The sequence below is a fragment of the Lagenorhynchus albirostris genome, chromosome 15 (assembly GCF_949774975.1).
Source record: "Lagenorhynchus albirostris chromosome 15, mLagAlb1.1, whole genome shotgun sequence".
Taxonomy (NCBI): Eukaryota; Metazoa; Chordata; class Mammalia; order Artiodactyla; family Delphinidae; genus Lagenorhynchus; species Lagenorhynchus albirostris.
Genome location: NC_083109.1, coordinates 62,081,878 through 62,099,024, shown reverse-complemented (window position 1 = coordinate 62,099,024; position 17,147 = coordinate 62,081,878). Strand labels below are relative to the sequence as shown.

The window sequence follows — 17,147 nt, the reverse complement described above, 5'->3', positions numbered from 1 at the left end:
CTGGCTATCTAGGGCTCACATGCCCAAGGCCACGCAAAAAGCCCAGTCGCAGAAGACGCTCCAAAAAAACACCCACATCTAAAGGTCCGGAAGTCATGTGCATGCTGGGGAGAACGATTCTTCATTTCCTGTCCTCTGTCTGCCACTGATCGCTCCCAAATTTACGTGGCCTGGGGTCCAGTGAGATAGTGGCGCATCTTACAGAATTCTAGAATCTGGAAGCTGCACTGATTTTCTTCAGGCAAGAAAATAAATGAAGCTGTTAGAGGTCAGATTTGTGTTTTCCAATCAGGTGACTGGCTTCAGGAATCTAGTCTGGCTGATTCAGTTTCCTGAAGGTTCTAAAGGTTAAAAAAAAAAATCCTCTTTTGGGGGAAGCAGAGCAGTGTTTGAAGCTTGAGTCTTAAACAAGGGAGTGATTTATACAAAGGACATTCTCACAGCATGACCAGAAGCTGGGGCTGCAGAATCAAGTAATAAAAATGACCCTCTCCTTGGCCATTTGCCTAAACCAGCACACACACCACCTAACTCTGTCTTAAGGGATGGAGTAGAGGATAATACCTCATTGACATAATCCTGCGACTTTGAAAAATGGCTATGGGTCAGGGGTCAGAGGCTCCCGGCTGGAGAGGATGGGTTCTCCCGACACTGAGGAGGAACAGCAGAAGGTACTGACCCTTTGTCACCCAGAGGCACGCTGGTGCTGCCTGGCCGTCTGTCGCCGCCGTCTCTGTTCTTGCTCCCCCACCCTGAGGCTGGGCCACTGGGTCGGTTTGGGGACTGATCATACACGAAGTTCCGGCAGGAAGCAAGTTTGGACTCCAGAGCCTGGAGAGAAATACGCTTTCCTGTCTCAAGCTGAAGACAAGAACTCTTGCCTCTCACCAGAGACCATACACATAATAATAGCTTAAGACAGTGGTTGTCAAACTGGGTTGTGTGTTAGAATCCCAAAGCGTGCTCCACCCCATCACCAAATTCAATGTATGTCCAACTCGTAGAACTGGTAGTCTAAGATATTTAGGAGCTTCCAGAAGAGTCCCCAACCCGACCTATGATTTAAGTCTGCCTACAAGAAATATGAAATCAACTTTTGGAATCATTCACTCTCTCCGCTACCTTGTAAAACATGCACCACGTGGCAGGAGGTTTGAAGAAGGACTTGCCTCGCTGTAAACAGACCCTCTGGAAACCAAATGGGTACTGAGATCACCCTGAGCTTCTGTATACTCTAACTAAACATAAAAACCTGCTTCTATAACAGCGATCCAAAAAAAACAAAAGCCAAAAGGAAAAACATAGAAAACGAGCTGCAAGCTTCTATTAACTCTGAATGCATACATTCTGGTCAATGACAGACTGGCAGGACTTAAACTCTGTGGCTTTCCAGGCATCATTTTTAAAACTAAGAAAAATAACTACAGAGAATATCTATGTGATTTCTTAAGCACAAAAGACTCCTTCCCTGGAATTAACATAAAACCTATAAGGTCATGTTCTCTGCCCTAGCCTTTCAAGATTTTCCCTTTAACTCCCTGAGAAATTAAAAAAAGGGAAGGCAGTTTTCAAATGTCTCTCAGTTTTTTCAAATTAAGAAAAAATATCATAGATACCATCCGAATCTCCCAAATTGCCAGGGAAAATGGTACAGGGAAAGAAAGATATAGCCGGGGATCAAAGGGTGACTCAGGGTCACAGCCCGGGTGTTTGTCAGAAACAACACCCATAGAAGCACAGCGACTGTAAGGGACACGAGAGCCAGGGTGACACCTGCACCTAATGAAGCCTCTGCCAGAGGGGAAGCAATAGGTAAGGTCACCCCTCAAGTCTCCTGAAGACAGAAGACACCACACGGACCCTGGGGAAGCGCCGTCTTACCCCCACTTTCCGCAGCAGGTCTCCCACAATGTTGAGGGCAGATATCCGGGCCGCTGGCGTGAGGGGGGTCCCCCCAGTGGAGTCGTCCAGACCTGCGTGTGCAAAAGGATGCACACATGACACCAACACACACTCAAAAGTCTGCACTAACGTCTCTGAACGTGAAACCCGGGGGTGGGCAAGCAAGCCCCTCTGATCCCAACGCTGCCCTGTTTCGGTCAATGGTTTGTTGCCTAACATAACAAGAGCATATCTGATGACCAACTTCTTGCAGCCTTATAATGACTATACTTAATATTTATCTTTACCTGCTATTCTTTTTAAACAAAATCAAAACAGGCCCTCTTAAACTTCTAGGAATTCCATACAGTTAATTAACATTAACAGCATCTGAACAAGCCCCACTGGTAAGGGTTCTGCTCCTCAGAGCCTCCGCTCTCTTCAAAGCAGGGCTCACGGAGCAGCAGGACCAGCATCACCTGGGTGCTTGTTAGAAACGCAGGATCGCAGGCCCTGCCCAGACCTGCTAAATCTGAGGCCCAGCTGAGTCGTGTGCTTATTCAAGTGTGGTCTAGCCTGGGATTGTGGAAACCTCACACTCTCTTCATCCTGGGCACAAGCTGAGGGACAGGGAGCATGTGGTGGTGTAACCCTGGGAGCCGGCCTGCCATTTGCCAGCTGCGTGATGTCAGGCCAGCTCCTTAACTCAGGGCCTCAGTCTCCTCACCCATCACATGGGGACAGCACTTGCATTACTTGCATCTTGGGCCGTGGTGCAAATCCAGTGAGGTCATGTGTAAGTACAAAGCACAGTAAGCAGAGGGACTGGCATATCCTACGTGCTCAATAATTGTCTATTTTTATTATTTACTATTAAGTGGCCCAATCAGAGCCTCACAGTTAATCAGTCAGCAGAGGGGCTGGGGAAGAACTCAAATTTCTTGGTTTTTACTGCATAGCACAGGTTATGCTGGGTCCAGTTCTAGATGATGTATTGCTGGACCCACAGAATCCTTTTTAAATTTTTTATTTGGTTACTGAAACTTTTAATTTGGGAGATTTCATATTAGACAAGACGATTTCTGGCTTCTGGTGAAGAGTGGAGTGTCTGCTGGGCCCACACCTCTTGCGGTAGAAGCAGAGTGGCAGCTGCCCCTCTGGATGAGGCTTCCATTCTCTACTTTGCCACAGACTCCACTACTCCCTATCGTCTTACATCCAAGAGGCTCCTCCCACCCACCACAATGGTCTGCCCCTGTGAGCACCCCAGTTTTCTCCCTGCTGTACAGCCTGGTCCTGCTTCTCTCTCACCCAGGACCCGCCCCAGTTCTCACCCAGGAAAGCTTTGTGAAGCCAAGAGAACCCTCCTGATTCCCATCCTCCTTACCACGTCTGAACGTCCCAGGTGTGTTTAAGCTAGAGCTGGGTCCTCGATGAGCTATGGGGGTGGATGGCACGGAACCAGTGGCCTGTACAGCTGTGTCTGTCCTTTCAGCTTCCACAGAGCTGGGCATGGGGGTCCTGGGTTTCTCCTGCTTTTGTTGCACAGCCAATTCTTGCCGCAAATCTGGGCCAGGAAAAGGATTCAGATTTAAGTCTCTGCTTTGAGTGATAAGGCAAGGGGAGGGTCAACAGGAGACACTGGTCAGCAAGAAGAACCATCAGAGTGAAAAGCTCCAGGTGGAAACCCTGAATGAAGCAAACCCCACAGGACCTTGCCTAGAAGGCTTGGTTTTTCTTTTGCGTAAAAACAAAAAAACAAAAATTTTTTTCAAATCATGGCAGTGATACACTACTGCTTTTACTGTTTTAAGAGAATTCAAATGTATCAAGGTATACACAGAATACTCAGTGAAAATGTGCTTTCCCAACCCGTCCTCAAATGCCCCTTCTCACTCCTAATCAACTGTAACATGAGGGAGATCTTCTCAATCCTTTTTCCCTGCATTTCACACATAGAGTTTATATGTGTATCTATTAAGCATATAAGATGAATAACTTTTATTAAGTGTAAATAGAAACATACATCTACTATCTATGTGTTTTCCCCCCTTCAATGGTATGTCCTAATAGGCTTTTATATTTATTTAATTTTTTTGGCCAAGCGGCATGCAGGATCTTGGTTCTCCAACCAGGGATCGAACCCGTACCCCCTGCAGTGGAAGCACGGAGTCTTAACCACTGGACTGCCAGGGAAGTCCCTTAACAAGCTTTCTATGACTACATTTATATCTATACCGTATTTGTTTGAACAACTGTTTAACTAACATTCCACAAAATAAATCTATGTAATTTACTTAAGCACTTCATTACTGATGGGCATTTAGGAACAACTACCTTTTAAACTTAAAATAGTTTTTCTTTCTAAACCCCCTTCTACTGGCTAAACATTAGAAACGAAATGAATGTCATAAACAATTAATTGGGACTTTAACAAAATCTCTTATGGACCCAACTTGGATGACTTGCTAATGTCTTAGAGTTAGAAAGCTCTACCTTTGGAAGTGCTACCTCCAAAGAGCAAACGCTGATGAGATTCTGGAGGTCCAAGCCACGTGTATCAGCAGCCATCAAGTCACAAAGGAAATGGGCTGGCTAGCAATTCCATCAACAGGCATTTTCTCCCCACAAAACTCCTGTGCTCCTGCTGGGCATACAGTGGGTGCTGGGCTTAAATACCCACAAAGGGTCTCTACAGGGTTGGACATCGGACAATTCTTAGCACAGGGTGGGGACCAAGGCTCAGCCTGCCCGGTGTGTTCCCTGCCCTCAGAACACAGGTCATGCTGGGTGATGCTGTGGGACAGGACACCCTCAGGCCCGGAGAGGGCACAACGGTGGTGAAACACACAGAGCAAAGCCAAGGCCTCCTGACCTCTGGCTTCATCCTTCAGTCGCTGAACAGATTCTAGGAGATTCTCCTTCTCGTCCAGTTCGCTCTCCAGGAAGGCATTTCTTTCAATGGCTTGATTCAAGCGCTGTTCAAAGTCCTCAAGAGACATGATCGTGGCCCTGGGTGAGAGACAAGCAAAGCTGCCCAAGACAGCAGACGGCATATCCGTCTGGCACCTACAGCCCCGGGGAGCAAGAAGGGTCATGCACACATGGTGCAAGTCCCAGCTCTGGCACGTCCTAATCCCACAGAGCTGAGCAGGCCCCTCAACCTTCCTGGACTCAGCTCTTCACCTGCACAGTGGGAACCTCTCAGCTCACGAGGTGCACACAGCTGTCCCGGGGGGTTAAATAAGATCACGTCCATAAAGCACTTAGCAACGAGCCAGGACCTAATTAGGACCATAGACAGGCCCCAGTCAGATGCCACGATGTGGCATGTTCCATCTTGTCTCGGAGACTCACGATGCAGTCGGCATTCAGAACATCCCACTAAAACGCACATGCAATGTAATAACACGCATTTAAACAGCTAAGGGAGGCCATCTTCATCCCTCAGTTACCTTAAAAAGTTAAAAAAGTTCACAACGCCCAGCCCCAGCCCAGCTGCCCTAACAACTGCTTCTTTTGGACAGTGTAGATAGCCACTGGAATGCCGTGTTAAAGGCACTGGCAGGGCTCCCTGGTGGCGCAGTGGATAAGAATCTGCCTGCCAATGCAGGGGACACAGGTTCGAGCCCTGGTCTGGGAAGATCCCACATGCTACGGAGCAACTAAGCCCGTGCGCCTAGAGCCCGTGCTCTGCAACAAGAGAAGCCACTGCAATGAGAAGACCGTGCACTGCAACGAGGAGTAGCCCCCGCTTGCCGCAACTAGAAAAAGCCCGCACACAGCAATGAAGACTCAATGCAGCAAAAAAAAAAAAAAAAAAAAAAAAGGGTACTGACAAGTGCTGCAATAAGGAAAACTGTTTAACTGTCTGGAAAAGCTACCTTCTCTGGGCCTCAGTTTCCTCACATGCAAAGCAGGGGTAATAACTTCCGCATGGGGTGGGGGGCTGGGGAGTGCAGCAACACACAAAACACACAACAGATGTTTCACACATAAGTGCTCAATAAATGTCAGCAACTTTTCTCACTGATCCCGTGTTTGTCTCCAGAAGAACCTTTAACATCCCCGTAACTGTATCTCATGGTGATCAGAAGCATCTGTTTGGAGTGGAACCCATGAGTTAACACCTTGCTCTAACGTGTAAGACTAGCTAAGTGTCCCTGGGGAACTTAACCTCTCAGGGCCTCTGGGCCTCCAACGTCAAAGTGAGGATCAATCATTCATTTATTCACCACTTTCTACTATGTCAAGATTGAGTCGTATTAGTTCCTACCTCAAAGGGTCTTTAGAGGTAAAGAAGATAAAGTTACCAAAAGTGCCTGATTTAAATATCATCCCTTGGGACTTCCCTGGTGGCACAGTGGTTAAGAATCCACCTGCCAATGCAGGAGACATGGGTTCGAGCCCTGGTCTGGGAAGATCCCACATGCGGCTGGAGCGACTAAGCCCGTGCACCAGAACTAATGAGCTTACGCTCTAGAGCCCACAAGCCACAACTACTGAGCCCGCGTGCCACAACTACTGAGTCCAAGTGCTGCAACTACTGAGCCTGCGCTCTAGAGCCCGCAAGCCACAACTACTGAGCCCGTGTGCCGCAGCTACTGAGGCCTGTGTGCCTAGAGTCCGTGTTCCACAAGAGAAGCCACCACAATGAGAAGCCCGTGCACCGCAGCGAAGAGTAGCCCCTGCTCACTGCAAATAGAGAAAGCTCACACGCAGCAACAAAGACCCAACGCAGCCAAAAGTAAATAAATAAATAAATATCATCCTTTGTTGTTTTTAGAGTACAAGCCTGGAACCAGTTAAAGTGACCCTAAGGCTGGCATGTCAAACAACAACAAAAGAAGATGAAATAGCTAAGAATTCATGTAGGAGCAAACATGTAAGACTTTACTGTAGGGCACAGAGGCTTGTCAAAATGCAGACATACGGTATGTATGAGGAGGAAGACCCCAAATCATAAAGAAATCAATTCTCCATAAGTTACCTAATAAGTTTAACACCATCTAATAAAAATATGAACGGGGGCTTCCCTGGTGGGGCAGTGGTTGAGAGTCTGCCTGCCGATGCAGGGGACGCGGGTTTGTGCCCTGGTCCGGGAGGATCCCACGTGCCGCGGAGCGGCTGGGCCCGTGAGCCATGGCCGCTGAGCCTGCGCGTCCGGAGCCTGTACTTCGCAGCGGGAGAGGCCACCACAGTGAGAGGCCCGCGTACCGCAACAAATAAATAAATAAATAAATGAACAGGTTTTTTACTGGGGGACACAGGCACCAGGGACTGATTTGAAATATGATGTGATAATGAAACAAGAATGGCCAGGAAAGGAATGTTGGCTACAAAAAAGAATGAGATCTCACCATCTGCAACAACATGGATGGACCTAGAGGGTATTATACTAAATGAAATAAGTCATACAGAGAAAGACAAATACCATATATTCCACTTATATGTGGAATCTAAAAAATAAAACAAATGGGGACTTCCCCGGTGGCACAGTGGGTAAGACTCCGTGCTCCCAATGCAAGGAACCCAGGTTCAATCCCTGATCAGGGAACGAGATCCCACATGCATGCTGCAACTAAGGGTTCAGATGCCACAACCAAGGAGCCCGCCTGCCGCAACTAAGACCCGGGGCAACCAACCAAACAAATAAATCTTAAAAAAAAAAAAAAATTGGCCAAACCAGCATTAAAAAAAATAAAAACAAAACAAATGAGCAAATACAACAAAACAGACACAGAGTTACAGATACAGGGAATAAACAGGTAGTTGCCGGAGGGGAGGAGGTTAGGCAGAGAAGAGAAATACGTGAGGAAGACCAAGAGGTACAAACTTCCAGTAGCAAAATAAATGAGTCACAGGTATGAAAAATACAGTGTGGGGAGTACAGTTAATAACTATGTAACATCCTTGTATGGTGACACCTTAGACTTACTGTGGCCATCAGTTTGAAATGTATAGAAATACTGAATGACTATATTGTATAACAGGAACTAACACAGTAGGTCAATTATGCTTCAAAACAAACACATAAAAAAAGAGATCAACGGGGACCCGGCCTGAGGAGCAGTGGCGGGAGCTTCGAGACTAGGGCAGCACGAAAGCTCAATGGAAATGGCATTGCTTACCCACAAGAGACCTCCCAGCTCCACATAATATCAAACGGCGAAAATCTCCCAGAGATCTCCATCTCAACAACAGCACCCAGCTACACTCAACGACCAGCAAGCTACAGTGCTGGATATCCTGTGCCAAACAACTAGCAAGACAGGAACACAACCCCACCCATTAGCAGAGAGGCTGCCTAAAATCATAATAAGTCCACAGACACCCCAAAACACACCACCAGACGTGGACCTGCCCACCAGAGAGACAAGATCCAGCCTCATCCACCAGAACACAAGCACTAGTCCCCTCCACCAGGAAGCCTACACAACCCACTGAACCAACCTTAGCCACTGGGGACAGACACCAAAAACAACGGGAACTATGAACCTGCAGCCTGCAAAAAGGAGACCCCAAAAACAGTAAGATAAGCAAAATGAGAAGACAGAAAAACACACAGCAGATGAAGGAGCAAGATAAAAAACCCACCAGACCTAACGAATGAAGAGGAAATAGGCAGTCTACCTGAAAAAGAATTCAGAATAATGATAGTGAAGATGATCCAAAATCTTGGAAATAGATTGGACAAAATGCAAGAAACATTTAGCAAGGACCTAGAAGAATTAAAGGTGAAACAAACCATGATGAACAACACAATAAATGAAGAGAAAAATACTCTAGATGGGATCAATAGCAGAATAACTGAGACAGAAGAACGGATAAGTGACCTGGAAGATAAAATAGTGGAAATAACTACTGCAGAGCAGAATAAAGAAAAAAGAATGAAAAGAACTGAGGACAGTCTCAGAGACCTCTGGGACAACATTAAACGCAACAACATTCGAATTATAGGGGTTCCAGAAGAAGAGGAAAAGAAAGGGACTGAGAAAATATTTGAAGAGATTATAGTTGAAAACTTCCCTAATATGGGAAAGGAAATAGTTAATCAAGTCCAGGAAGCACAGAGAGTCCCATACAGGATAAATCCAAGGAGAAATACGCCAAGACACATATTAATCAAACTGTCAAAAATTAAATACAAAGAAAGCATATTAAAAGCAGCAAAGGAAAAGCGACAAATAACACACAAGGGAATCCCCATAAGGTTAACAGCTGATCCTTCAGCAGAAACTCTGCAAGCCAGAAGGGACTGGCAGGACATATTTAAAGTGTTGAAGGAGAAAAACCTGCAACCAAGATTACTCTACCCAGCAAGGATCTCATTCAGATTTGATGGAGAAATTAAAACCTCTACAGACAAGCAAAAGCTGAGAGAGTTCAGCACCACCAAACCAGCTCTACAACAACTGCTAAAGGAATTTCTCTAGGCAAGAAACACAAAAGAAGGAAAAGACCTACAATAACGAACCCAAAACAATTAAGAAAATGGGAATGGGAACACACATATCGATAATTACCTTAAATGTAAATGGACTAAATGCTCCCACTAAAAGACACAGATTGGCTGAATGGATACAAAAACAAGACCCATTTATTTGCTGTCTACAAGAGACCCACTTCAGACCTAGAGACACATACAGACTGAAAGTAAGGGGATGGAAAAAGATATTCCATGCAAATGGAAACCAAAAGAAAGCTGGAGTAGCAATTCTCATATCAGACAAAACAGTCTTTAAAATAAAGACCATTACAAGAGACAAAGAAAGACACTACATAATGATCAAGGGATCAATCCAAGAAGAAGATATAACAATTGTAAATATTTATGCACCCAACATAGGAGCACCTCAATACATAAGGCAAATACTAACAGCCATAAAAGGGGAAATCGACAGTAACACATTCATAGTATGGGACTTTAACACCCCCCACTTTCACCAATGGACAGATCATCCAAAATGAAAATAAATAAGGAAACACAAGCTTTAAATGATACATTAAACAAGATGGACTTAATTGATATTTATAGGACGTTCCATCCAAAAACAACAGAATACACATTTTTCTCAAGTGCTCATGGAACATTCTCCAGGATAGATCATATCTTGGGTCACAAATCAAGTCTTGGTAAATTTAAGAAAATTGAAATTGTATGAAGTATCTTTTCTGACCACAATGCTATGAGACTAGATGTCAATTACAGGAAAAAAATCTGTAAAAAATACAAACACATGGAGGCTAAACAATACACTACTTAATAACGAAGTGATCACTGAAGAAATCAAAGATGAAATCAAAAAATACCTAGAAACAAATGACAATGGAGACACGACGACCCAAAACCTATGGGATGCAGCAAAAGGAGTTCTAAGGGGGAAGTTTATAGCAGTACAAGCCCACCTTAAGAAACAGGAAACATCTTGAATAAACAACCTAACCTTGCACCTAAAGCAATTACAGAAAGAAGAACAAAAACACCCAAAAGTTAGCAAAAGGAAAGAAATAATAAAAATCAGATCAGAAATAAATGAAAAGGAAATGAAGGAAACGATAGCAAAGATCAATAAAACTAAAAGCTGGTTCTTTGAGAAGATAAACAAAATCGATAAACCATTAGCCAGACTCATCAAGAAAAAAGGGAGAAGACTCAAATCAATAGAATTAGAAATGAAAAAGGAGAAGTAACAACTGACACTGCAGAAATACAAAAGATCATGAGAGATTACTACAAGCAACTCTATGCCAATAAAATGGACAACCTGGAAGAAATGGACAAATTCTTAGAAATGCACAACCTGCCAAGACTGAATCAGGAAGAAATAGAAAATATGAACAGACCAATCACAAGCACTGAAATTGAAACTGTGATTAAAAATCTGCCAACAAACAAAAGCCCAGGACCAGATGACTTCACAGGTGAATTCTATCAAACATTTAGAGAAGAGCTAACACCTATCCTTCTCAAACTCTTCCAAAGTATAGCAGAGGGAGGAACACTCCCAAACTCATTCTATGAGGCCACCATCACCTTCATACCGAAACCAGACAGGGATGTCACAAAGAAAGAAAACTACAGACCGATATCACTGATGAACATAGATGCAAAAATCCTCAACAAAATACTAGCAAACAGAATCCAACAGCACATTAAAAGGATCATACACCATGATCAAGTGGGGTTTATTCCAGGAATGCAAGGATTCTTCAATATACGCAAAACAATCAATGTGATAAACCATATTAACAAATTGAAGGAGAAAAACCATATGATCATCTCAATAGATGCAGAGAAAGCTTTTGACAAAATTCAACACCCATTTATGATAAAAACCCTGCAGAAAGCAGGCATAGAGGGAACTTTCCTCACCATAATAAAGGCCATATATGACAAACCCACAGCCAACATCGTCCTCAATGGTGAAAAACTGAAAGCATTTCCACTAAGATCAGGAACAAGACAAGGTTGCCCACTCTCACCGCTCTTATTCAACACAGTTTTGGAAGTTTTAGCTACAGCAATCAGAGAAGAAAAGGAAATAAAAGGAATCCAAATCGGAAAAGAAGAAGTAAAGCTGTCACTGTTTGCAGATGACATGATACTATACATAGAGAATCCTAAAGATGCTACCAGAAAACTACTAGAGCTAATCAATGAATTTGGTAAAGTTGCAGGATACAAAATTAATGCACAGAAATCTCTGGCATTCCTATACACTAAGGATGAAAAATCTGAAAGTGAAATCAAGAAAACACTCCCATTTACCACTGCAACAAAAAGAATAAAATATCTAGGAATAAACCTACCTAAGGAGACAAAAGACCTGTATGCAGAAAATTATAAGACACTGATGAAAGAAATTAAAGATGATACAAATAGATGGAGAGATATACCATGTTCTTGGATTGGAAGAATCAACACTGTGAAAATGACTCTACTACCCAAAGCAATCTACAGATTCAATGCAATCCCTATCAAACTACTACTGGCATTTTTCACAGAACTAGAACAAAAAATTTCACAATTTGTATGGAAACACAAAAGACTCCGAATAGCCAAAGCAATCTTGAGAACGAAAAACGGAGCTGGAGGAATCAGGCTCCCTGACTTCAGACTATACTACAAAGCTACAGTAATCAAGACAGTATGGTACTGGCACAAAAACAGAAACATAGATCAATGGAACAGGATAGAAAGTCCAGAGCTAAACCCACGCACATATGGTCACCTTATCTTTGATAAAGGAGGCAGGAATGTACAGTGGAGAAAGGACAGCCTCTTCAATAAGTGGTGGTGGGAAAACTGGACAGGTACATGTAAAAGTATGAGATTAGATCACTCCCTAACACCATACACAAAAGTAAGCTCAAAATGGATTAAAGACCTAAATGTAAGGCCAGAAACTATCAAACTCTTAGAGGAAAACATAGGCAGAACACTCTATGACATAAATCACAGCAAGATCCTTTTTGAGCCACCTCGTAGAGAAATGGAAATAAAAACAAAAATAAACAAATGGGACCTAATGAAACTTCAAAGCTTTTGCACAGCAAAGGAAACCATAAACAAGACCAAAAGACAACCCTTAGAATGGGAGAAAATATTTGCAAATGAAGCAACTGACAAAGGATTAATTTCCAAAATTTACAAGCAGCTCATGCAGCTCAATAACAAAAAACAAACAACCCAATCCAAAAATGGGCAGAAGACCTAAATAGACATTTCTCCAAAGAAGATATACAGACTGCCAACAAACACATGAAAGAATGCTCAACATCATTAATCATTAGAGAAATGCAAATCAAGACTACAATGAGATATCATCTCACACCAGTCAGAATGGCCATCATCAAAAAAAGCACTGCTGGTGGGAATGTGAATTGGTACAGCCACTATGGAGAACAGTATGGAGGTTCCTTAAAAAACTACAAATAGAACTACCATATGACCCAGCAATCCCACTACTGGGCATATACCCTGAGAAAACCGTAATTCAAAAAGAGTCATGTACCAAAATGTTCACTGCAGCTCTATTTACAATAGCCCGGAGGTGGAAACAACCTAAGTGCCCATCTTCGGATGAATGGATAAAGATGTGGCATATATATACAATGGAATATTACTCAGCCATAAAAAGAAACGAAATTGAGCTATTTGTAATGAGGTGGATAGACCTAGAGTCTGTCATACAGAGTGAAGCAAGTCAGAAAGAGAAAGACAAATACCATATGCTAACACATATATATGGAATTTAAGGGAAAAAATGTCATGAAGAACCTAGGGATAAGACAGGAATAAAGCCACAGACCTACTAGAGAACGGACTTGAGGATATGGGGAGGGGGAAGGGTGAGCTGTGACAAAGCGAGAGAGAGGCTTGGACATATATACACTACTAAACATAAGGTAGATAGCTAGTGGGAAGCAGCCGCATAGCACAGGGAGATCAGCTCGGTGCTTTGTGACCGCCTGGAGGGGTGGGATGGGGAGCGTGGGAGGGAGGGAGTCGCAAGAGGGAGGAAATATGGGAACATATGCATATGTATAACTGATTCACTTTGTTATAAAGCAGAAACTAACACACCATTGTAAAGCAATTATACCCCAATAAAGATGTTAAAAAAAAAAAGAGATCAGATTTGTGGTTACAGACGCGGGGGGATAGGAGGAAGGGGAACTGGATGAAGATGGTCAAAAGGTACAAACTTCTACCTAAAAGATAAACAAGTACTAGGGATGCAATGCACAACATGATAATTATAATGAACACTGCTCTATGTTATGTATGAAAGTTGCTAAGAGAGTAAATCCTAAGAGTTCTCATCACAAGGAAAACAGTTTTTTCTAGTTTTTAATATTGTATCTATGTGAGGTGATGGACGTTCACTAAACTTATTGTAATAATCAGTTTATGATGCATATAAGTCAAATCATTGTGCTGTTCACTTAAACGTATACAGTACTATATGTCAATTATATCTCAATAAAACTGGAAGAAAAAATTGGCCAGAACTCTGAAAAAGAAGAGGACAGGGGCACTAGCTCCCCTAGATACAAAGAACATGCTCTTTAAAGCCTCAGTAATGAACAGTGTGCTGCAGAGTGAAACAGTTATAAGACCAGACAGACCAAGGAGAGCCAAAAGTCCAGAAATAGATCCAAATACATATGAGAATTTAATTTATGATAAAGGTGGCATCACGAATCATTGATGAAAAGATGGTTGGTTCAGTTCTAGGTCTGGGGACTACCAGGTAGCCACCTGGAAAAAATCAATGTTGGATCCACACCTCATGCTACACCCAAAGATGAATTCCAACTAGATCAAAAATTTAAACTCAGTATTTGGTCAGAATCTACTACTGGCTTCTGGAATGCCAGAGAACCAACTTCAGCAGCATTTCTGGCATTCCTGAACCTGTGTGGATGAACGACACCCTCCCCCCCACACTGTATACAATCAGGCAGAGTCAGTAACACCAGCAGGGCACAGCACAGAGACTTATTGTTACTATGTGACTATTTGCTTTCAAATAAAGGTAAGCATCCTAGTTGTCCCCTGAGTGGAACAAGCTTTATGTCCTTTATATGGTGAAATTCTGCCAACTGATGTATTTGCATATTTATTATCATAAGAGTAAAATGCTGCAATACATAAAAACTGTGAAAGCTGTTAATCTCATGGACAGTTATGAGGACCTGAAAATAGTTAAGCAGGAAAAGAGATTTTCAGTAAATATGACTATTAAGAGATACATCTGTTAGATAACTAAGAACATATCCTTTTTGAGCCAATAAATACTTAAAAGTCTATATATCACCTCACACCCATCAGAATGGCCTCCATCCCAAGAACAGAAAATAACAAGTGATGGTGAGGATGTGGTGGGAATGTAAAATGGTGTGTCATTATGAAAACTGTATGGAGGTTCTGTAAAAAATTAAAAGTAGAATTACTGTATGACCCAGCAGTCCCACTTCTGGGTACATATCCAAAAGAACTGAAAGCAGGATCTCAAAGAGGTATCCGTACACCCTTGTTCATTGCAGCATTATTCACAAGAGCCAACAGGTGGAAGCAACCCAAGTGTCCACTGACAGATAAATGGATAAAGAAAATGCAGTACATACATGCAAAAAAATATTATGCAGCCTTAAAAAAGGGAAATCCTGTCACATGCTACAACATGGACGAATCTCAAGGACATTATGCTAAGAGAAGAAGCCAGTCACAAAAGGACACATCCTATTTGATTCCATTCACATGGAGTTTCTAATGTAGTCAAAATCATAGAAACAGAAAGTAGAAAAGTGATTATCAAGGGCTGAAGGGAACAGGGAGCGGAATGAATGTTTAGTGGGTATAGAGTTTCAATGTTGCAAGATGAAAAAGTTCTGAAGAGCTGTTGGCCAATAATGTGAATACATATAATACTACTGAACTGCACACTTAAAAATGGTTAAGGTGTAAATTTGATGTCAAATTTTTTACCACAAAAAATTAAAAATAAAGTCTATGTAGGGAATTCCCTGGCAGTCCACTGTTTAGGACTCTGTGCTTCCACCGCAGGGGCCTGGATTCGATCCCTGGTTGGTGAACTAGGATCACACAAGCCATGTGGCAGAGACAAAAAAAAAAGTGTCTATGTAATAACACATAGACACTTTTTTTTTTTTTTTTTTTTTTTTTTTGCGGTACGCGGGCCTGTCACTGTTATGGCCCCTCCCGTTACGGAGCACAGCCTCCGGACGCGCAGGCTCAGCGGCCATGGCTCACAGGCCTAGCCGCTCCGCGGCATGTGGGATCTTCCCAGACCGGGGCACGAACCTGCGTCCCCTGCATCGGCAGGCGGACTCTCAACCGCTGCGCCACCGGGGAAGCCCACATAGACACTTTTTTAAAAATTAGATTAAATCAATTTTAATCTTCGTTGAACTTTTTGGCATCTTGGCATTCACATATTAAACAAAATACCCTTTAAGGAATATATTTACTTTTTAGTTAATTCAGTTAGGCCTGGAGTCTTTCAAGTTTATCCTTTCACAAGGTCATCTCCTTCCTCAGTTAAAAGTGAGTCATTTGGTTTTACGGATGTATAGTTGGAGAGACCAAAATAAGCAAATAGCTGATGGTGCTGAGAAATTACCATTCTTGCTGGAGACTGTCAAATTTTCCATATATAACTATTAAAATTTTATAATGAAATTGTAAATGGTAATGTTTTAAAGTTTTTTTTTAACATAACTTCAGTATTCCAGAACTTTATTTGTTCTATAATGATGATCTGGGTCTCTATCACATCTGATTTTAATATTCAACTATTCAGCATCTGGCTAAAATGTGAATCCAATGCATCTTCAGGAGAGAGAAAGAAAGAAAGGAAACATAAAAATACAAGAAGAAAACATAGGCTAATTGCTTTATAAACGGGGGACTGCAGATAAATTTGCCTACACAGAAATCCAAATAACTTTCAATAGTAACATATGCAATAGACAAAGATGGAAGACAAATGACAAACTCCTAACATTTTCAATTCGTATAATAAACAAATATATAAACATCTCCTAGAAACTGATGAGAAAAAACAACCAGCAATCCAGTATGAAAACAGGCAAGAAGACAGAGTTCACAGAAAAAGAAATAAAACAGTTATTAAATATATGAAAAGGAACTCAAGATCACTCATACTTCAGAAATGTACCTATTTGTCACCTATTAGATTGGCAGAAATCCAAAGTCTAAAAAACACTGTTTAGTGAAGCTATTTGGAAAATGGAGACTTACTCACATAGGTGCTGGGAATGGAAATTGGTATAAGTGTAGAGAACAACTGGGCAAAAACTATCAAAACACATATGCATACATCCTTTGACCCAAGAATTCCACTTCTGGGAATTTATTCTACAGATATACATCTATGCAAGCAATGCATATCATTCACTACAGCAACCCGTATCACTGCAAAAGAAAGGAAATGCAGCAAATATCCAGCCGTGGGGGGGATGGATAAATAATTATGTATCATACAATACCAACCATACAATAAAATATTATGCACTTGGAAAAAACCAACAACAAAGAATCCTCTGTGTCCTACTACAGAATGACCTCCAAAACCTATTACGTGACAAAGCAAGATGTACAATAGTACATACATTCTGTATACAGAATGCTCTTTTGTGGGGAAAAAAACGGGGCGGGGGAAATAACACAAATTTCTATTTGAATTTGAATTTTAAAACTCTACCCCTTTGTA

At 42.2% G+C, this 17,147-nt stretch overlaps 1 protein-coding gene across 3 annotated transcripts in view; it reads right to left on the bottom strand.

Annotated features, from left to right (window-relative positions):
- The window catches only part of NDE1 (nudE neurodevelopment protein 1), a 35,215-nt gene that overhangs the window by 1,418 nt on the left and 16,650 nt on the right, over positions 1-17,147 (bottom strand). For 2 of the 3 annotated variants that reach the window (XM_060122546.1, XM_060122544.1), the window contains exons 5-8: positions 4,757-4,893; positions 3,269-3,448; positions 1,882-1,973; positions 680-831 (exon numbers count right to left, since the gene is read on the bottom strand). In XM_060122546.1, the coding sequence (XP_059978529.1) occupies positions 680-831; positions 1,882-1,973; positions 3,269-3,448; positions 4,757-4,893 (561 nt within the window). Of the gene's footprint in view, positions 1-3; positions 236-679; positions 832-1,881; positions 1,974-3,268; positions 3,449-4,756; positions 4,894-17,147 lie in introns of those variants that run through there. The other variant, XM_060122545.1, reaches the window with a different exon arrangement.